Raw genomic sequence first — 23,222 nt, 5'->3', positions numbered from 1 at the left:
CCTGCTGTCCAATGAACTTAAGCTATCCACATGTCCAAGGGCTGCTCTTTCTATGTGAATCAAATAAGGGGGTTGACGTGTCACATTCGGGGCAATGTTTTAACATGTCTACAGGGCATATCAACATTATCAACATATCAACTTTTTGCCACTGATGCAGTAATTCAGAAAACACTTCCAGGTCTGTGTATGTTGTCCTGAATATATATATATATATATATATATATATATATATATATATATATATATATATATATATATATATATATATATATAATTTTTTTTTTTGACACACTTGACACTCTTGGTTTATTTTCAATCTGTGACTCATAAAAGCAACACTCTTCAGACATAAAATCAGAGGACATTACATTTATACCATTTCATACCAGTCACCAGCTGTAATTACCTGCAGCACTCGGTGTGTGCATCACAGTACTGATATTTGGAACAACTCTTTTTTTCATATGTTATTCATTCAAGCTGCATAATTCATTGCAGGATTAAAATGTAACCAAAGATACATTTATAATACATTATAACTAAGTGATTTTTATTGATCTAATATTTACAAATATTTTAAATAACTTTCTCCAAATTGTGAAAAAGAAGTACAGTTAAAGGTGCTGTAGGGAACTTTTGTAAAAATATATTTTTTACATATTTGTTAAACCTGTCATTATGTCCTGACAGTAGAATATGAGACAGATAATCTGTGAAAAAAATCAAGCTCCTCTGGCTCCTCCCAGTGGTCCATTGCCATTTGCAGAAATACATCGCTCCCGGTAAAAAACAACCAATCAGAGCTGTGGTCCGTAACTTTGTTTGTGTTCAAAATGTAGAAAAATGAACATAATAAGCGAGTACACCATGAATCCATTTTCCAAACCGTGTTTTTAGCTTGTCCTGAATCACTAGGGTGCACCTATAATAAGTGTTTATATTCGGACTATTTTAGATTGCTTCGGGGATACCGCGGCGGAGTAACCCAGTACCTTTGTGATTCTTCATAGACATAAACAGAGAGAAGTAGTTCCGGCTACGATGTTCTTCCGCAAGATGCAAGCAGTTCTGTTTATTAACTGCTAGAGCGTCAAAAGTTACCTACCGCAGCTGTAACATACTTTTAAAGCTAACATGAAAAATAGATATAATAATAAAGAGTAAATAAATAAAGTACTAATAATCCAGTTTAATTAACTTTATTTATTTTTTTTAAGATCAAATTGCATTTCCCATCAGAATAAATTGATCTTCTGACAGCCTCTTCCTTTGTGAATAATTGCAAACTGGTTTGATATTTCACATTAAAATTGTAAATTCAAATGGAATAATATTATTTAAAAGACTATACTTCCATGCAATCTGAATGTAATGTTTTTGGACACTTAATTACATGCTATTTGCAATTAAATGAAAATGTATTTAAATAATAATAGATCAAATGAATAAATTAAAAGTTATTTAAAGGCAATAATCTTATTGGGCTAATTTCCTCAGTAAAATCTTAATATGCAATATTAGAATTAATTCTACTGTCTTTGAAATGTGGTTTAAGTGTATAGCTGAATGGACTGAAAAGGACTTATACTTTTAATGTCATTTCAATTGAATTTGTATTGCATATTTAACAAAAAACAAATGTAATGGTGCAATTTTTATTAACAACAATAAACAATAATATTATATTAACCATATTAACAATATATTTATTTGCAAATAATACACTAGTTAAAATTATAATCAAGGACTTGCATGTACTTTGTTAGTCATGACATGACATATGACATAATTTTAATATTTGGGTGAACTAACCCTTTAACATCAGTGTTAACTCAGCGGTAGAGTTATTCTTACGGGACACCTGACTTATTCACAAAATAACTTTTTTTTTGTTTGTTTTTTTGTTTGTTTTGCATCTGCTTTAAAGCCTTACTGGTTATTTATATGTTTCATTTGTGTGCTTTTCTGACGTGCTGTATTTCAGAGCACAATCAAAGCATGGCACGAAAACTGTACCTGATTACTGAACTAACACTATGTTTTGTGTTAATACTGTCAGAACACACAAGGTTTATGTATAGCCTCAGTTGGTTATTGTCACGATCATTAGTTGGAGTGCCCATGATCTTGAGTAGAGAGCACTCCACTCAGGACTCAGGACTCATTCAAGAACTCCATTTCCCATCCTGCCTCATTCCTGGTACTGATTGCACACAAACACCTACATCTGCACTCACACCTGCACCTCATTTCAGCTAATACACACACACACACATATATAAGCAGCACACTCACTCCACCAGTTTGAGAAGTCTTGTTTAGCCTGTCTAACATTTCTGAGAGTTTCTCCCTATGTTTGTTATTCCCGTGTTTGATCTTTGGACCGTGTACTCCGACTCTGATTCTCTGCTGCCTGCCCCGATCTCTGCTTGTTTCTGGTTTTGACTGTGGTTATCCCTGACACACCTGACGCCATTCCTGATTTCTGCCTGTTTGACCATTCTTAAATAAAGCTCTGCATTTGGATCCAAACGTCTCTGGCTCTCCTCCGTAACAGTTATGTCTAAAATGAAAGTAGACAACTGAAAGAAACAGATGCATGTCTGTATATTAGATGCGTGCAGGTCTTAATGAGACAGAAATGAACATGCTGCCGACTGTAATATATATATATATATATATATATATATATATATATATATATATATATACTGTTTGGTTTTCCACCTTGAAAATAGCATTCATGTTAAGCAGAAGAAGGAAACTTATTCAGGTTTAAAACTATTTTTGAGTACATGAAGGTATAAAAATATAAAACACTATTTTAATTTTTGGGGGAATTATTCCTGGAATGTTGATAAAACTCCTAACACACAGAGAAAGGTCACTCAATACTGTTGCTTTAATAGGAATCAAGGTATATAGTGTTTTATTTTTTTTTTATTTGTTCATTCAGTTTTTTTAATGCTCAAGCTAAATATACCTATTGTACCTGAAAATAAAACACTATTTTATTTGTATAATATCTGAATCTGTAATGTGTATCTTTGTTCTCATTTTTTTAATAACAAATATAAAATAAAAACAAAGATTTTCATCTTCACCCATTCACTTTGACCTAAATATCCGCCATACTTTTTCATATTTTTTTTCTTAAAAGGCTTTATTATAGGGATATTAATTTGGCTGTAATGATCAAACAGCTTGCAATATAGAAAACCCAACATGACAAATAATAGTGATGAAATCATGATATAAAAATAAAAAAAAATTGACATTTTATTATTATTATTATTATTATTATTATTATTATTACTGTTATTACTATTTCTTTTTTTGTTATGCTCAACCAAGACCGAATAAGATGTGTTATGTTCTGGAATGTGATTTTGAATCTTGTTTGGTTGTAAAGTTACAACAACATAATAATAATAGCTTTTGATAATTTATATAGCGCTCTAGAATCTAATATTATAGCAAAGCGCATACAGTTTGACCCTTTACGCTTTCCGTAGTCTGCTGAAAAAGGTAAACACGGAAGTTGAATCATACTAAATATAGTCGCGTTGAGGTTGCTCTTAATACGTGTCTTTTTAGTGATTAATATGATCATAAATCTTTAGCAGAGAATACAAAAGATCAAGAAAGCGTCAAAAACCAAGCAGCTGAATAGCGGTGTCGTCCAGGCTGATATAAAGTTTGTACCGCACACGTTGCTGAAGTCCAATGGCTTCAGATAAGCAAGTCACATTTGTGATCGTCGGTGGAGGAATCGCAGGTGTAACTTGTGCAGAACAGGTACGAACAAATCGATAACTGATCTATAATGACTGGTCTGATAACTGTCTGGGCTTACAACTTTGAAAACTTTTGCAGATCGCATCGCAGTTCGCCTCAGATGAAGTTTGTCTTCTGACAGCCTCACCCTTAGTAAAGACGGTTACAAATTTCAAACAGGTTTGGTATTTAACTTGAAATTCTGTCTTTCTTTAATTTGGAGCACTTTGACTATTTATTGTGGAAAAATAGACTATTTTAAAACCTTTATTGTTACGTCCTTAAACATTTATTTTATTTATTAACAAATACAAATTGTACAAACAGATTCCACATTTGTTAGGTAAAACATGAGTTAATAAATATAATACAATATGCTAAAAAATCTGGATATTGAATTATATATATATATATATATATATATATATATATAAACCACAACCTTTCTTCATCTAGGTGTCAAAGACGTTGGAAGAATTCGATATCGAGGAACAGCCCTCCAGTGTTTTAGAAGAAAAGTATCCCAATCTGAAAGTCATACAATCTGCAGTGAACCTCCTGCGAGCTGAAGAGCATGTATGTTAAGACAACCACTTTGCTTCTTTTTCCTAAAACATTCTAAATGGAATTTGAATCCCTCTCTGAATTTCTGCAGCTTTTACAAGCAGAGAACGGTCAGACGTTTCATTATAAAAAGCTGTGTATCTGCAGCGGAGCCAGACCCAAGCTTCTCTCTCTCGATAACCCTCATGTGCTGGGCATACGGGACACAGACAGCGCTCAGGTACACTCGTTAATAATGAAAATTACACTGGCATGCGCAAGTTTGGGAACCCCTTGCAGAATCTGTGAAAATGTGAATAATTTTAACAAAATAAGAGAGATCATGCAAGGTGTGTCCAATTCAAGCATGAATTGATGATTGATGCTATTTTCACAGGAGTTTCAAAAGCGTTTATCAAAGGCTAAAAGGATAGTTGTCATTGGCAATGGAGGAATCGCATTAGAATTGGTGTAAGTATCTGGATCGTTAATATTGACAATATGGGATCTGGACAGTAAACACACACACACACACCAAAAAACAACAGCAGAAAACACACACACACCCCTCAACATCAACTCCAATGCACTATTAGTTTTGTATAGAAATATAATTGTGTATAAATTGGTTGTTTGTTAATTTTTTTTAAGTATATTTCTATACATTTCCGCTTCATAATTCTTCTTCTCACATTTATTTCACAATTCGTTTGGTATTTGGATTATTTTACTATTATCATTAATGTGAAAAATTATTACAATTATGTTGCAATATAAAGAATAATATATATATATATATATATATATATATATATATATATATATATATATATATATATATATATATATATATATATATATGTTTTCAGTTTAACATTTCCACTATATTCTATAATTCTAATAACAACCATTTGTGTTTTGTATTTTCATATTTTGATGATTTTACTACAGATTGGTGATCATAATTAAATAATAACAAGCATGTAATAATTAATGCATGTGTAGGTGCATCCACATTTTTGTTTGGAAGTCCAGGTCCCTACAGTATGCAGACAGAACAAGCTTAAAAAAAAGTGATATTATTATATTGTGATATTTGGTAATGCCTGCCGTGTGCTCCTGTAGGTATGAAGTGGAAGGATGTGAAGTGATCTGGGCTATAAAGGATAAAGCCATAGGAAACACATTCTTCGATGCAGGAGCTGCTCAGTTTCTCATTCCCTCACTGGAGGCTGAGAAAAAAGACAGATCTTTGCCCTGCAAGAGAGCACGCTACACTACTGACAAGACTGGAGGTGTGAATTCAGCTCACACACTGGCTTACACACACACACACACACACACACTGAGCACTGCTGCCCTCTTCTGGCAGGTTGATGTAAAGTAATAAGAGTAAGCCTGCTTTCTCACTAATGAATTATAAATAGTTTTACTGAAATGATCATAATATGTAGCATGTACCAGTCCTTGTTTGGACACTTGCACTTCTTATTACTTTTTTGTAATAATAATAATAATACCATTTACATTGTTCTATTTCTGTCGTCTGACATTTTCACACGTTGAAAAAGAAATACGGCCTCACGTTGTGTCAGTCATGTTTACACACTTCCATTCCATGTGTGTTCGCATCTGTGACATGCATTTTGATAGGAAAGGATGGTGAGAACGAAAAGACTGAAAAAAAAAACAAAAACAAAAACGTGTGTGTTTGATAGCAGGCCAGAGTGGGGCTACAGGGGAGCTCGGCAGCGCCTTGGGCCCAGATTGGCATCAGGGGATTGAACTAAGAGGAACAGAGCAGGTTTGTATCCAGTATATTTTCACAGTTGTACATTAGTCCCAATAAAATGGTGGAGGATTGTCACTTTTGACTTATTCTGATTGTTTTCCTTCATTTGACAGAATTCCAGTGGAGTCCATATAGAATATGAGTGTGAGGTTAGCCAGATCTACACCCAGCAGGAGTTCTTGCGGTCCCAACTCGACACGGAGAAATCTGAATTAGGTTTAATAATAATAATTATCATCATTAAAGTAATAATTCATCTGCAGTGCTTTACAGCTGGAATAAAATAAACTCAGTTATTTTATTTTGTATTTTTTTTTAGGACTGTGGCCAGCTTATGTTCAGTTAACCAATGGGACGATTTATGGATGTGATTTCGTCGTTAGCGCAACAGGCGTCGTGCCAAACACCGATCCTTTTCTCAGTGGAAACCATGTACAAAAATATATGCATTTGAATTGACCCATTTATTTCACTTTCATTCATCCATTTATAAATATCATTTTGGTTATTACTGAATGGATAAATATGGACATGTAACATTAGAAGGATATCTGTCAATATTGTATGTACTAATATATATATTAGTATATAATTGTATTTATTAACAGCATTGTCGGTGAATAACTAATAACATTCAAACATATTACACATGTATTTTTTCTGGGTCAGGTAAATGTAGCTTCTTTTATCAATGAAATGAACAGCAAGTGGCCCGGTACGGCAGAATTCAAGGCTTTTTTCATGTTATGTGTCCCGTTTCAGTTTGAACTGGCAGGAGATCGTGGTCTGAGAGTGGACGATCATATGCGGACGTCTGAACAGGATGTGTATGCGGCTGGAGATGTGTGCACTGCAGGCTGGGAGCCCAGCGCTCTCTGGCAACAGGTACAGCTGTATCTCGGTATAAATGATGTACTGGGGGTTGGCTTTCTAAAACTTCTCTCCTGTCCTGTGTAAGATGCGATTGTGGACTCAGGCGCGTCAGATGGGCTGGTACGCAGCACGTTGTATGGCTGCGGATGTTCTGGAGGAGCCCATAGAGCTGGACTTCTGCTTTGAGCTGTTCTCACACATCACCAAATTCTTCAACTACAAGGTGAGTCCTTTTGTTCGTGTCTGTCTCTTTAAGAAATATGTATGCTCTTCTAGTTGGTACCTCTCTTTCTGAAGAAATTTTCGATATTGATTCAATTGTCTCTGGCCACATAAACACAATAATACAATAATACCATCACACAATTCACACAATAATAATTATATATATATATATATATATATATATATATATATATATATATATATATATATATATATATATATATATACACTGTATATGTATGTGTGTGTGTGTGTGTGTGTGTAAAAAAAAAAAAAAAAAAAAATGTGTGCCGTTATGTTTCATAGATGTTATATGAAACAAAATTGCATTTAAGAAAAAAAAATTCAAAATAATAAATTAAAATATCCATGCTTTCTGTTGTTTTTATAAGCACTTCATATGTTGTATGATAACGTTTATGGCTCATTTGTGTTTTTATTAGTTTTTTGTTCAGTTTTTATTGTAAAATAATAAGCCTAATTGCAACCTTAATTAAAATTCAAAACAAGGAATTGAAGAATAATTTTAAGAGCATTCTCAGTGCATGGCACAAAAGTAGTTTTCACATTTGGCAATACATTTTGCAACCATTTAATATCTTTTATTTATTTATTTTTTTCAGGTGGTTTTGCTAGGGAAGTTTAATGCTCAGGGTTTGGGTCAGGACCATGAGCTTCTTGTGCGCTGTACAAAAGGCCAGGAGTATGTAAAGGTGGTTCTGACTGGGGGCCGAATGGTGGGAGCCGTCCTTATCGGAGAGACGGACCTGGAGGAAACTTTCGAGAACCTCATTCTCAACCAGATGGACTTATCCCGATATGGCGAGGAGCTTCTTAATCCTAACATTGACATTGAAGACTACTTTGACTGATTCGTTCCGGTTAGTCAGTGACAGAGAGATTATTTATTTATTTTAAAGCTGCATGGTGTAATTTATGTTCCTTGAAACGGTCTACACAGTGTGTTTTCAAACACTTCACCAATCGTACACCGGTCTTGTTCAAAAACAGGAAGTTCTTGCTCAATCTGTTGCCTTTGGTCGTGGCAATATTGTCACGGTTAACACACAAATAAACAGATTTCCATTTTGTTTGTATCGGTTTGGCTCAGTCAACGACAAAGAGAGGATTTATTTATTTATTTATTTTATTAAAGCTGTGCCATGCGATTTATGTTCTACAAAACCGTTTACACAGTTGGGCTGGGACGATAAATTGATGTAGAATCGATTCGTGGATCGAATTTGAGATTTTCAGGATGCATCGATTCCGAGTTTAGATTTTAACAGCAGATGGCGCTCTAATCTAGTTTTTATCAGCACTCTCAAATGCTCATGAAGAAGAGTGCCAAAGAGTGCTGGTGCATTCATTGTGCGAGTCATGTAACGTTAATTTCACCCCAACTAAGAACGCTTTTATGATGCAAGATTAATGTAAATAGACTATTGTGAACATCCTTGTAATTTGCTTCAAAGTTTTCGCATTTTATGAATGATTATTTTAGGCTCAAGTTTGTGTATTTGGTACCAAGCAGAGTATGGGTGTTTCTAAAGCATGCAGTGCCATCTGCTGTTCAAAACTAAGCTCAGGATCGACTTGAGAAAGAATCGCAATGCATTCGGGAAAATCTCAAAAACAGGAAGTGCTACTTATATTGTCATGCTTAGCATGCAAATAAACCGATTTCAGTTTTGTTTGTAACAACTAGGGGTCTCCTCATGTGACTAGTACTTTGTTCCAAATTTCTCATTTTGTGTTTCAAGTCATATAGGTTTGGAATGATGGTGAAAGTATAAATGATATGCAGATATAATAACGCTGAACTTTTTTGAAATTTTAGTTTGAACTATTCCTTTAAGGAACTATGAGCTATTAGGAGTAAACGATGGATAACGCACATTGAGAAACCAAGTAAGAAAAACACAGACTACTAACAGACTACACAGAGTTGGTAAGAAATAAATATATTTATAGATTTTTTTTATTTTATTTAAAAAGTGCACCGTTTTCAAAACATGAGGCAAATAATGAAGTATACTGTAGCGACGCTAAAGTATTGTGTTTAGTTTCAACACGTCACCTTTCAGTATTTTTGGGATAGGTGTCTGTTGAGCTTCAACTCCCATGTTGATCCTTTGGTTATCAATTCTGTGATCTCAACTCGTATGAGTTATTTTTTTTTTTATGATTCTTGGCCAAGAGTGGAGGGTAAATCACTACTTGAAGTGAGCTTCTGGTGGTCTTTACTGTTTCTGGGTGAAAATAAATGTTAAATTCATACAGTATAACAATAAATGACTTTGTCCTCTAAAATGCATTAAAACCCTACCTTTTGCAAAAATATTTTTCTTAATTCTGTATTAACCTGCATTATGTAAACATTCTGGCATTTTACACACATTTTCAAGTTCTCCCAGAATTTATTATTGCAATCAATTAGTTGCTGCGAAATTCAAGTATGTACTCTGGATATATCTGAGTGGAATCAAAGATAACAAAAATCTTCGGATGGCACACGTCATCTACACAACTATCGTGTATGTTTTCGTCCTGCTCATCATTAGGTGTACAGTCATCACGATGGCCTGTTTTGTACTTCCCAACAATAACGCGGGCAAGCAGCAGGACTCTGGTTCCATGCCTGGCTTTACTGTATCTGATAGCATGGGATGCATGTTTTGCAAAGTATGTTCCTGCAAAAAATATTTTTTTTTACAACATATACTACATTACATGTTAAGTTAAAAATTCATACCACATGCTACTACATATTCATATGTAAAAAAAAAAAAAAAAAAAAAAAAAAAGAGAGAGAAAATGTTATAATCTTAGCTCACCTTTGCCATATACGTGTGCTGTTCTTTTCGTGTCTGATAGTCTGCAGTTAAAATTAAATGTGCAAATAGAGTGCACGTTTTTTGCATCTGTTCCATGGAACAGCATTTGCTCTTTAATATCTGATTGTCCTTTTATCCTCATCAACTGGATTTTTTTCCTAAGGATTCAAGACAAGTATTCAGCAAGTAAAATGACATGCAAGTAAAACGACCTTTATAATTTGTAAAAACATGCATCTGGATCACAAATACTTTTCATTGAATGATTAATGGGAATATGAATGAATTTGTAAAGAAATAGTATTATTCAAAAAACAAACAAACAAAAACAATCCAACTATAATGACAATGCGTATTATACACACATTTGTTATTATTATTATTCATGAGAATTTATATAGATAATGAAAATAACCATTTACATTTACAAACATGTCCTTTTTGGTATATAGATTATTATTATTTTTTTTATTTTTTTTTTATTTTTTTGGTGCATGTTCATAAGATTCTTTCACAAATCATCTTACATGGAGCAAGACATATGTGACCCTGGACCACGAAACAAGTCCTAAGGCGCTGGAGTATATTGGTAGCAATAGCCAAAAAAAAAAACACTGTAATGATCAAATTTATACATTTTTCTTTTATACCAAAAATCATTAGGGGGATTGAGTAAGTTGTGTTCCATGAAGATATTTTTTAAATTTACCATCGTTAATATATCAAAACTTAATTTTTGATTAGTAATATGCACTGCTAAAAATTCATTTAGATTAATTTTCTCAGTACCGTATTTTCCGGACTATAAGTCACACTTTTTTTCATAGTTTGGCTGGTCCTGCGACTTATAGTCAGGTGCGACTTATTTATCAAAATTTATTTGACATGAACCAAGAACCAAGAGAATACATTACCATCTACAGCCATGAGAGGGCGCTCTATGCTGCTCAGTGCTCCTGTAGTCTACCCCTAATAAACAAAGAGCACCCTCTCGCGGCTGGAGACGTTAATGTTTTTTCTTGGTTCTTGGTTCTAAATAAATGCGACTTATAGTCCAGTGCGATTTGTATTATATTTATATTTTTATATTTTTTTCCTCATCATGTTGTATTTTTGGACTGATGCGACTTATGCTCAGGTGCGATTTATAGTCCGGAAAATACGGTATTTCGATTTTTTTTGCACCCTCAGATTCCAAATTTTAAAATAGTTGAATCTCGGCCAAATATTGTCAGATCCTGATAAACCAAACATCAATGGAAATCTTATTTATATCTTTTCTCAATTTCTAAAAATTGACACATAAGATTGGTTTTGCGGTCCAGAGTCACATATCAATTGGAATGTATATAGATAGATATAGACCAACGCTACTTTTGCGTCATCGAAGGGTAACGCCCCTATTTGGGGGAAAACAAACGGATTCCTGATACAGAACTCGCTACAGGGACCTTTTGTTTTTCATTGTTTCTGATGTGTACAGGCCTGTCAGACACAATTTCAAACTGATATTGTTTAGTCCTAGCCTGCGAATATTTCAAACGTAAAATCAGTTAACAGCCAAGGTAGAATGCCTAATGCTAGCAGCTTCATTTTTCTAACTACAACAAAACTGTCAATAGCTTAAATCAAGTGAAATACGATCCAAGTAAACCACCGACTCCTCTTGACATGGCCTCATCGTCTAGTTTATCATACTGTGAGTGTGTTAATGACAAAAATAGGCTACTTGGTGATTCCACGAGATAATGGTAACGTTAGATGTCCATATTTGGCCACTGCCAAATAAACACTGTAGACACTGTAAACACTGTGTCCAGTAGCTTCATTAAATACCTCTCACGGTCCTCGGCCGGCGAAGAGAGTGTGTATGTTTGTGCAATTTTTGCTATCAAGAAATTAGAGCGAGTTCTGTATCAGGGGAATCATTTTGTTTTCCCCCAAAAAGGGGCATTACCCTTCGATTACGCATAAGTAGCATTGGTCTATATATTTAAAACACTGAGAATAATAGGAATGAGAATGCAAGAGAGAATTTGGCTTTATAAACTGCCGTCATTTTCTTTATATACAAAATAATGATAATAATCTGTATTATTCATAATGAAGATAATAAGACATACATACAAGAGTTCATTTTATTTTGAGATTCAACAAAATGATCCTAGAAGGAGCAGACATTCTCCTTACCTACAAAACAGCTCCCAAAGGTCTATGTTCTGGATTCTTTTGATGGATATGATGGGAACATCCAGTAAGCCATCATGACTGACAAATCTCTCCACCATCTGATATTCGCTGCTATCCTTTCTCAGAGAGATTAACTGCTCGAGATAAGAAAACATTTTCAGAGAGACTGTCCGAATATAAATGTAACACTCTGATAAGCACTTCCTGTTACCTGATAAGGCGTTTGGGGATCGACACCCCTCCAGTGTGGCGGTGGAGACGGATAAATCTCATCACATTTGCATCTGTTACACAAAACACACGCAAGGTTGGTTTCACTTTTGATTTCATTGAATAAGAAATTGACTTGGAGTGCAGCATGGTACATGTCTGTACTTGATGCCGATACTGTATAAGCCTAAAACATTTTTAGACATGCAGCTTTTTTATACTAATTTTGGCAGTGACTTGGTGTGGGGGTGTTTTTAGTAAAGGTATGAAGTCAATTTGTAAAAATGTGCACACTCAGTCGTTTGACAGTAACTATGAATGAGTTCCAAATCCTTCCTTTTTTATTTGTTTCTTTCTTACTTATTCAATCTCAATAAAGAGATAGATAGATAGATAGATAGATAGATAGATAGATAGATAGATAGATAGATCTCACCTGAATCCAGTGTCAGTTTGAAATGAGCGTTTAATCCGTTTTTCTGTCCCAGTTTTTAAGTTAACTTGTGTGCTCGCTAAATTAGAACATTAAAAATAATAATAATAATTAGAACAACGTTGACTGATAATGTCACGGACACAGATGTTGGTATTATTATTCTGCCATGGGATTCTACAACATTGTCGTTTACTTATTTAATCAACATTATATGTAGGCTAGCTGCTTCAAAATGCAGTTTTGTAAAGTATTCTTAAATGATGTTCTGATTGTAAGTGTATCATAACTGCTTACCTGCAAAATTAATCTGGATCTGACCTCCAGCTGTAGACATGTTTATAACACCTTGTGGGTTTCTGAGGTAACATCTGTCCAGATCACCACTGGACATAAAACTCTTTGGGTCATCCTAAAAAAAAAAAAAAACATTTTTAATAAATGACAGAGCAAGCGGTTGAAAGTGAATATATTGCTAAACAAAGACATTAATTACCTCAACCCTGTGCCAGACCCCACACTTCGCCTTGTAGTACCAGTACCACTGTGTGTCAGATGTGTCCATATATTCCACTTCATCAATAGTATCATCCTCCAGCGCCAGAGCAGACAACTCCTCACACAACATTTCAACAGGTAAAGCAGTTACTATATTAGGTACGTTTAAAAATAAAACTTAACTACAAACCCATATTTCCAGGCTAGAAAAAAAAGAGGGTAAACAAAATAAGAAAGGAAATAAGAGAGTCGAATTTTAACAGGCAAACTGAATGTACGCGCTGACGAATAAAAGTCGCACTCCTGAAAACCTCAAGATCACACGGTAAATGTAAATACGCTGACGTAGAGGTTGCAGAGAAAAGGAAACTCAAGGTTGTGTAATACTAGTCATAAACAGGAGACACCGCAAACACTGAGACCTGGCGAGACGTCAAACGTAGTGCATACGCAAACGCGTCATACCTGGTGCGAGAGCGTTTTATTTTTGAGTGAAAGAGATTATTGGCAAATCAAGGGGCGTGGTCTCGGTTTCTATTTTGGAGTTGTTTACTATGCTACAAATAAAATCCACACACTGTCACAATTATGAGCTAAAGGGTCAGATTCATGGCACCATGTCATATTTATAAAATTAAGTCGAAATTGTCAGAAAAAGTTAAAACTGTGACATGGAAGACATACGAAATCGTAATTAAAACGTCCCCCAAAAATAAGACTTTTCATATCATAACGATTTTTTTATTATTATTATTTTATTTGTATTTTTTTATTTTATGAATCATGACTTAGTATATGATTATTAACAATAATCAAAGTCCCGGCCCCTATGCAGCTTTCCATAGAAGTTTATAGAGAGGTGCTTCGGAGAAAAATCGGCAGCTGCGAGGAGGAAGTGGCATCCCACAGTAACCTTCAACTAAAACCGGACATCACTGTCGCTAAAAAAACGAAAATCGGAGGCTGCGTGCAGCTCAGGAAGACAAATCAAATTATGTATCAATTTATAACAACTGTTAATACTTAAATATAAATATATTAGTTTATTATTTGATTAAAAAGGTTTATGAAATATAAAGAAGACAATTAGATTTTTGGCTAAACAGTATTATAACTGAATATGTTTATGTAGCACACACACACACACACACGATATTTGTAGTATTTCAAGAAAGATTGTTTTGTTTTATTAAATAGCATTTCAGTTTGTTACAGGGTTGGTATGTTGTCAAAGTCAGTGGTGTGAACGGCGCTGTCTCCTTAAAACACACTGAAACTTACCTTATTACCAAACATTACTTGTGTAAAGTTCCATGTGCAATTTTGGATAAGAACAGATTCACCCTCCAGCTCCTATGGATCATATCATGATGAAAAGTAAATGTAAAATGTGGAAATTAATGTTTAAATGCCCAAATACCTTTATCAGTATGGAAAAGGAAAGTATGCTGGGTGTTAAGCGCCAGATACTGTCAAACACAGTTTTAACAACTGTGAATATAAAACTGTTAATTTCACAATACCTGAAAATGTATAATATCACCATTTGTTAGTGTTAATCGTGTTTATACAAGCACAGGTAGAAGTAGAAAATGGTGTTGAGGCTTGAGAGCCCTCTGTAGGATGCTCTGCATTCTTACAGTTTCACTTCCTCAATAATGAAACAGGAAACTCTTCAATTCACGGAAACCCACAAAAAAAAAAAAAAAAAAAAAAAAAAAAAAAAACGATATAACTATAGTAAATTTACTATATAAAAAATTTAGTATTTCTTCTAGTAAATACTACTGTGTTTTTGAGACATACTATTGCAAAGGTAATACAATACATTGTAGTAACTTATGAATGGTAATTCACTGTGGTAATTCTACAATAGTAATGAAGACAATTGTCTTAAGCCATTAAACATGTATAACATTCCAGTATATGATACTACAACAGTCATAGCACAGGTCAGGGCAAAACATAACATAATGCAATGCATTATATATATATATATATATATATATATATATATATATATATATATATATATATATATATATATATATATATATATATATATATTATTATAATTATTATTACAATTATTTTTTTATTATTGTTGTTTTTGTTGAAATAATCTAAATATGATCACAAGATAAATAGGATAAACAGTAATCTGTTTTATTTAAACAATTATGATGGTGGGTGTAATTAAGTGCATCCATCCATAATAAAAAAAAGTGCTCCAAATGGCTCCAGGGTGTGAATAAAGCACTCCTGTAGTTAAACAATGCTTTTTGTAACAAAAATGTATTTAAAACATTATAAACAGAGACCTGTAACTGCCGCTAAGTGTTGTACTCACATTCACAATAGAACGCAGTTCCAGTGGATGAAGTAGGGTTAGGGTTAGGAGGAGGGAGTGGAATATAGCAGTCTCATCCCATTAAGGTCACACTTTATTTTAAGGTCCAATTCTCGCTATTAACAAACCACTAACCGCGACGTCTGCCTCAATAAACTCCTAATTCGCTGCTTATTTATAGTTAGTAAGGTAGTTGTTAAGTTTAGGTATTGGGTAAGATTAGGGATGTAGAATATGCTCACGTAGAATATGTGATTTATACTGGTAAAGAGCCAATAAGTTAATAGCGTGCTAATAACCAACTACTTAAAAGTGGGAATTGGTCCCTACACTTAAGTGTAACCAAAACAAAAAAACAAAAACAAACAAACAACAATAAAAAAAACTTAAAGATCCCACGTTTTTCAATGGCAGTGTATACAATTAGCTGGGAAATCTGGACTGTAAGTGTTTTGTGAAAAGCTGAATTTTTGAACTTTATATTGTGATTGTGTTGTATGTTTGTGTCAGTAGAGTTTCCAGACTTTCTCTGTTCCTCCTGAATCTACGGATGTACCCATCATGCCCTCTTCTCCAATTTTCTTTCAATGATGTGGCAAAATCTGTGCTTAGAGAGAAACTTGAGGATCTCTGCAAACAGGAGATAGAAAGGATATCTGGTAGTGGTTGCTATTTAATGTTGAACTGTTCTGAACTATTCTGCTGCATCATGTAACACGTAGATGTAATTGCATAAAATCATAAAATGTTAAATCTCTGGTGGTTTTCGTGGTGTCATACTTCCAGATCATCCCCAAGACCAGGGAGGACTTCTTACAATGTAAGTGCACATGATCCTCTTTATAATCGGAAGTGGTATGATTCTGTTATAGTGTATGAAATTTTCTCACTATTGCAAAGTTGATTAGGTACAATCATTTTTAAGAACCTTATAACTGTAAATTGTTTTCTTTTTAGTAATCTTAAGAAAAGAAATGGATTTCTTTCATTTATTTTAAAGCCCACCGGCAACTAGTTGCCGCAATTTACAGTTGTCATTTTCCTTTTGTAAATATTTTTCTAGATGTTAACCATGTTTTATTTCTCAAATACATGCAAGCAAGCTACCCAATAAAGGATTCCAAGAAAAATAAAAGGTATTCACTTCCTTCCAGTCACATGAGGCTGTCAAGTTCTTACCCGTACCTCCGGGAAGCATGACATTCAGACAAGTAATGAGTTTATATTTACATTATTATATGAAATCACCTATAACAGTCAGCCATTGATGGGCCTAAAATGTGTCATTTTCTTTCAGGTAAACCTTTTTTTTTTATATAGATTTAATATATATTTTTTTCTATATATTCATTTTATTTCTTTATGTTCATTTAACACACTTCTAAGAATGAAAATACCGGCATGTTCAATAATAAGTAAATAAACAAACAATCATGGGTGTAGCTTACTAATGATACTTATTTAAATAATTATTAAAAAAAAGAGCATTTATTTCATGAATATCAAAGACTTTAATCAATATGTGGCTATTCATTAAATAAATCACAAAGTATAGTGTGCAAATATGTTTAAGTAAATGTATACATTTACTTGTACCGTCACCGCAGTACTGCTTGTAGCTACTTATACTAAAACTGCTTACATAAAGTTCACCAAAAAATAGAAATCGTGTCATAATTGTGTCATCTTCAAATTGCAGACCTATGAGATTCTTTCTTCTGTTAAACACGAATGAAGATATTTTGCAGAATGTTGGTAACCAAACAGTCAAATGCGTAATTTTCATTCAGGTATACTCTTTTTATTCATATTTTCTTTTTTAAATATTATTATTAACTTATTCATATACAATACCATATTGGGTCACCTTAATGGCGGCACTTTGTTCCGCACAATGTTCCACCATTTTAAGACAAATGGATTTGTTGTGTTATCATATTCAAGAGATTATACGCTAGATGCAGCCTTTTTTGGGTTTGCATCAAATGTTCTTAGACTTGTATGTATGATAAATTTGTTTATGAATAAAGATTGATCTGTTGAAAGCAGTTATTTGAGTTAGATGCCAAATGCTCTCCTCCTATTCAAATTTGACATTGAAAAGGTGAATACAACATATTTACCCACCGACAACTATAGTTGCTGTACATTCAAATAATATTTTCAAGAAAAAAAAAAAAAAAAACCTGGGAAAAATAAATGCAGAACATGTTCACATAGGACACTATTAACATGACTATATGCATGAGACAATTCAGAAAAAAATTGGGCACAAATGGGTTAAGTTAAATAAAATATTCAGTGCCATGTACAAACATTCAATTTCCCTCAGCAAACACTGCAAAGGATTTATTCCATTTTTATTGCGTGAAATACCTATTTTAAGAAAAGACAAAATCATATAGTGTAAATAAATAACCATTTTAAATTATATATATATTGGAAGGCAAACGCATTTGGATTCACTCAGCCGCTCTATCCCAGGTTTTTACTTTCTTTTTGGATCAACTATAACATTTGTGAAAAGTGTACTAAAAGTGTACACAAGAATATTAGTAGTTTCAAGGTTGATATATCATACATACTTAACTAATACTGAACCTACTTAACCAGAAATATTATTAAAAAACAAACAACACTTAAAAGGCATTTCTATTAATCTTGAACATGTTGCATACCTTTATATTCTTCGGTTACACGTATTGGCATTTGTATATCAATATATTTGACATTGCGTTTTAATGCCATTATCATTTTAACAAGAATATAAACAGCATTGAGTGCATAAATAGCTAGTCATACACTAAAGTTATAGCATTTTATATTGTCTGAGTAAATCAAAGAGCGCTAACTTTCTTTATATCAGCCACGAGATCACAAGAATTAGCCGAAAACGTATTATTTTCAAAATAATTGAGTGGAATGAAGCCAACAAATAAATCCTTTGGAAATACATAAAAAAACTGCGTGTCTTTAGAATGGATCAGTATATTGGACTGTGCATAAATTCATTGATTGATTTTAATATTATTTATTTATTTTTGTTCCATGTCAGAAGATCTGAAAACTGGATTTGGGATTTGGCAAAAGGATATCAAACATAGTTGAGAGAATCACAACGTTATTGCTGGTTTGAAGTAAATTAAGCAAAATGTGTAATCAATGCACGGGCAAAGGACATGCTTTTTTAAATTATATATATATATATTTTTAAGTAGCATATGCATAGTTCTAGAATTTCATGATTTGTCTTTTCTAAATGCATGTTACTAATCTTATTTTGAATGACTCTTCTATATACGTTTTATTTATTTGTTTTAAATATTTAGACATTGGAAGTATTAATAATAAACATTTGTAGATATGCCTCCATCCAATCAACAACCACTGGACAGAACCAAGACCCCACCCTACATTTTTTTTTTCTTCTTCTTTTCCGATAATCGGCTTCATTTGGATGTACATCACAATATGGAAGAAATTATCTGTCGCCAAGTCCATTCAATTTCCATTTTAAACAACTGGGTGTTGAAAAACTCTTGGCAATCAGTTTCTTTGCTGTTGTCTTCTGAAAATATATGAGAAGAGGTAGAATTGTGGAGAGGTAGGCTATGAAAAATAATAGTAATAAAATGTTACATGTGCAAATTTGAAGGGTACATACTTTTCATGGAGTCACACTCTACCAGCGCCATTTTTCCACAAGACAGGATTGCAGGAAATTATAAAAGTAAATAACGTAAAAGTTATTTCATGCACACAAATTCCAAATAATTATTTTTTTCCATATCATTACATGAATACATTTTCATGTGTGTTTTGTGTCATAAATTAATATGTTATAAAAAACATAAAATTGATCATATAATTCATATAAACCATTAATACGTTTTAAATCTGCCCCCTAGACACAGATTGTTATCCATTCACAGTTTTTTCACCAAAGGCACTTTTGCAGTAACCAGCCACAGCCACACAGAGCCGTACGTTCATCAGAATGAAAACGCTGTTCATTCTTTTGAAAATTCACTGATTTCCTTTTGGTCTTTGGTGTCAGTAAAATTCAATCAGGTATTCCGGGTAGATCTGGTTGCTGTCGAATATTACAAAGATCTTCGGGCTCATCATGTCGTCCACACAGCTGTCGAAAAAGTTGGCAATGCTCATGTCTTTGGATGGGGGTCTGCAGTACTGGGGGTGACCCAGCGTGTATTCCCCAACTAGAACCCGTGCCAGGAACATGCACTTGTATGATGGGTCGCTCTGGAAAACAGGGGGCGCTAGACCATGTCTCTGTAGGATAAAGTTGTGCTTGCTCGTCGAATGACAAAACTTGCTTGAATATCTTGCGTCGCGTGCAAAATAACTTCCTGTGAAGACATAATGAAATAAAAATCAAATCAAAAGTAGTGATATGCTTAATCTTTTGGCAAAAAAAGGGCAAACACAATGTTTTTAACATAAAAAATTTGGTAACACTTTGGAATAGGTAACACCTATTCGTTGCGTATTAGCATGTAAATTACTAGATTATTAGCCATGTATTATTGCTAATTAAGAACATATTAATGCCTTATTCTACTTGATCTTATTCTACATCCCAAATCCTACCCAGTACCTAACCCTAACAATTACCTTATTAACTATTAATAAGCAGATTAAGCAAATTAAGAATTTCTTGAGAACAATTTCATAGTTAATAGCTAACAAGTGTTACCTATTCTAAAGTGTTACCAAATGTTCAATTCCATTACATGAGGAAAACAAAATCATTCTTTGTTATGTTATCCATAATTTTCATTTAGTCAAAATTATGGCATAGTTATAACCGTTCTATAATAATAATAAAGTCAATTATGAGTAAAAAATAATTGTATTATGTATTTATATATTGTATTTCTATACTCATATTTGAAGCTTTTTTATCTCAAATTATACTAAAGTCAATTATGACAAAGTTCTCTCATAATCAAAACTTCTTTTCAATAATTAAGAGATACATAAAAATGGAATTTAGATATTGAGTCATAAGGAAGCTTGACATGTCATATATTTGAAATAAAGAGTCATATTTGAGACTTAATTGAGATTAAAAATGGAATTGTGAGAAAAAAAAAGTCATAATGCAAAATTGTAGACTTTTTGTCATATTTACAACTTTTTATCTTATTTCCGCACTGTACTTCTTAATGACTTTTATGCCATAAATTTGACCTATCTCGTCATTATGACTCAGTATCTCATAATGCATGAATCTAATAATATTCATAAATCACAATTAAGACTTAAGCATGTTTATTTTTTTCTTTTATGGCAAAAAGTGGCCTTCTATAAACATGTCTATTGTGTTCAATGGAATACAGAGGTCATACAGGTTTGGATTGACAAAAGGATACGTAAATTATGACACCCTTTTAAATTTTAGGCCAATTTATGAACAAATTCCGAACTATACCTTTGCCATAGACGTCACCGTGGCTTCCTGTGAGACGCCAATCAAAGTTGTATGTGCATATGGCCTGTATGTTACTGTGACCGGTTCCATGAAAAAGCATCTTTTCTTCAACATCTATAATACGTTTTATCTTTCTCAGCTGGGCCTTTTTCCTGTAACACATTTACATTTTTATATATATATAAATTTAAACCGAATTCTGCCTTAACTGACAAGTTAATGTACATATAATATATATATGTAACAAATCTTGTGATAAGCTTAAATGTATGCAGACAGACATTGTTTACAAATAAACCTCTTTAAGATGATTTCAAAAAAAGAGCCAACCTGCAGAAAAACTCCCACAGGTCCAGGTTTTGTACTCTTTGAATGGATTTGATGGGCTGGCTCATGGTTCTCTCATATAACCGGGCCACTTCTTTGTACTCAAACGTATCTCTGCATAAAGCAATGAGCTGGAAGGAAACCGCCATAGTCAAAAGTCATTCTGTGTCATTAAAAGTCATTACGTTTAACTTGACTTTCTCTTTGTATACCTGATAGGGTTCTTCTGTATTAACTCTTTCCCAGTGACTGGGTACAGGAAGGGCTGGGTTATCACAGATAAATCTATGAAACACGAAATTGAAAAGCCTTTTTTTATTTTTGGTATATAATAATTTTAAATAATAAACAATAATGATGTACAATATAAATGTTACAATTAAAAAAGCTAGAGCTTACCTAAAGTCAGTAGCTGAATGCAATGCCCTTTTGATTGGCCTTTCTTTTCCAGTTGTCACATTAACTTGTTTCATAGCTAGTGATATGATTAAAAAGTTGAAAACAGAGATGACAGTAATGCCACACATCACACCCCCAAGCCATTTATGACCACAAATCTGGATAAATAATCTGTGTTTTGTTTGGTAACCAACCAGAAAAGTCTAATTTATATGTATATTTAGCAGTATAGAAGTCCATTGAAGCGTGCTGATTCTTGTTGTAGTTTTGTTCAATCTGCTCATTGGTGACAGAACAACCTGTGCTGGGAACTTCCTGTAGGTGAAAAGGAAAACAGCATGATGTGATCAGCAAAAAGTCAATGTATGAATTGCCATTCATATTAGTCTAATCTATCAGACTGCAGTTATATAAAAGGCAGTGCATACTTCAAACGTATGCCAGACGCCACACTCGGCAAGATAGAACCAGCGCCACTTGGCCTCCGATGTGTCCATTTCTTCCTCACATGGCTCTTCATCAGTGGGCTTCGGGAGGTCTTCTGAGCTCTCCAAATGCTTGACAGTGGCCACACTGTTCATCTTCAAAGCAAACACACAGATATGTCCATATGGCCAGCTTTTAAGTGCACGACAACATGCTTTTATAATGACTAGCGTTGTTGTGATTTGATTCCAGAAGTCGCGATCTCATTCAAGCAAGATATTTTCTTTACTAAAACATGCTGAAATTGTCAACTATAGTTACACATTTAATTTATGTTCACCCCATTCAAATCTACTCATCTAGTACATATTATTTGTTTTCACCGGTCGCGATCTCATTCATGCAAGACATTTGTTTACCAGATATGCTGGGATGATCAAATTTAGTCATTGGTAAATAGCGTTTAAACGTAAATAGTGAATTGCGTATACCTTTCGAAGAAGCCCCTTTCCTCTTGAAGTTATAAGTAAATGTTGGACTGATCTAAATTCGAGAAAACATCTTTGCGGTCGAGATTCTGTTTATGTTTCGTTTTCCTCAATCTCTGGTTGTCGTTTGCTCCACTTCCGCGTTCGCCGGCCATGACGTCATCATGCACCGTTCAACTACGACTATATATATATATATATATATATATATATATATATATATATATATATATATATATATATATATATATATATATATATATATATATATATATACATATATAATACCAAAGGGATGGGAGAAAGAAAGAAGGAGATACGCTTTTTGCAGATAGATAGATAGATAGATAGATAGATAGATAGAAAAATGTATAATATATATATATATATATATAT

The 23,222-nt window shown here is 33.4% G+C and overlaps 3 protein-coding genes across 5 annotated transcripts; 1 reads left to right on the top strand and 2 right to left on the bottom strand.

Annotated features, from left to right (window-relative positions):
* The first annotated feature begins 3,516 nt into the window (after nt 1-3,516).
* On the top strand, nt 3,517-8,302 carry pyroxd1 (pyridine nucleotide-disulphide oxidoreductase domain 1). Of its 2 annotated transcripts, none has more exons than XM_052554973.1 (12): nt 3,517-3,801; nt 3,880-3,960; nt 4,237-4,356; nt 4,436-4,564; nt 4,721-4,794; nt 5,449-5,618; nt 6,042-6,127; nt 6,229-6,331; nt 6,435-6,547; nt 6,878-7,000; nt 7,074-7,211; nt 7,837-8,302. In XM_052554973.1, the coding sequence occupies exons 1-12, from the start codon at nt 3,730-3,732 to the stop codon at nt 8,083-8,085; spliced, it is 1,458 nt and encodes a 485-aa protein (XP_052410933.1). In that variant the 5' UTR covers nt 3,517-3,729; the 3' UTR covers nt 8,086-8,302. The 2 variants fall into 2 exon arrangements, with proteins under 2 accessions (XP_052410933.1, XP_052410934.1); XM_052554974.1 differs by having other exon boundaries at nt 3,525-3,801; nt 6,045-6,127.
* Nucleotides 8,303-9,176: 874 nt separating this feature from the next.
* On the bottom strand, nt 9,177-13,918 carry LOC127956779 (protein mono-ADP-ribosyltransferase PARP11). Its single transcript, XM_052554975.1, has 7 exons — nt 13,380-13,918; nt 13,181-13,295; nt 12,887-12,962; nt 12,452-12,524; nt 12,241-12,374; nt 10,051-10,208; nt 9,177-9,906 (listed from the first exon to the last, which is right to left on the bottom strand). Exons 1-7 carry the CDS (start codon nt 13,509-13,511, stop codon nt 9,650-9,652), a joined length of 945 nt encoding a protein of 314 aa, XP_052410935.1. The 5' UTR covers nt 13,512-13,918; the 3' UTR covers nt 9,177-9,649.
* Nucleotides 13,919-17,206: 3,288 nt separating this feature from the next.
* On the bottom strand, nt 17,207-22,975 carry LOC127956975 (protein mono-ADP-ribosyltransferase PARP11). 2 transcript variants are annotated; one of them, XR_008153678.1, is made up of 9 exons: nt 22,830-22,975; nt 22,341-22,493; nt 22,107-22,227; nt 21,913-21,988; nt 21,726-21,798; nt 21,517-21,644; nt 21,187-21,338; nt 19,396-20,101; nt 17,207-19,299 (listed from the first exon to the last, which is right to left on the bottom strand). XR_008153678.1 is itself a non-coding variant. In XM_052555310.1 (8 exons), exons 2-8 carry the CDS (start codon nt 22,491-22,493, stop codon nt 19,785-19,787), a joined length of 1,020 nt encoding a protein of 339 aa, XP_052411270.1. In that variant the 5' UTR covers nt 22,830-22,975; the 3' UTR covers nt 17,207-19,784. The 2 variants fall into 2 exon arrangements, 1 of the variants encoding a protein (XP_052411270.1); XM_052555310.1 differs by having other exon boundaries at nt 17,207-20,101.
* Between the last annotated feature and the right edge of the window lie 247 nt (nt 22,976-23,222).

The sequence above is a fragment of the Carassius gibelio genome, chromosome B4 (assembly GCF_023724105.1).
Source record: "Carassius gibelio isolate Cgi1373 ecotype wild population from Czech Republic chromosome B4, carGib1.2-hapl.c, whole genome shotgun sequence".
In the NCBI taxonomy this organism is placed as follows: Eukaryota; Metazoa; Chordata; class Actinopteri; order Cypriniformes; family Cyprinidae; genus Carassius; species Carassius gibelio.
Note: the sequence above shows the minus strand (reverse complement) of the source record. Positions and strands in the feature narration are given on the sequence as shown.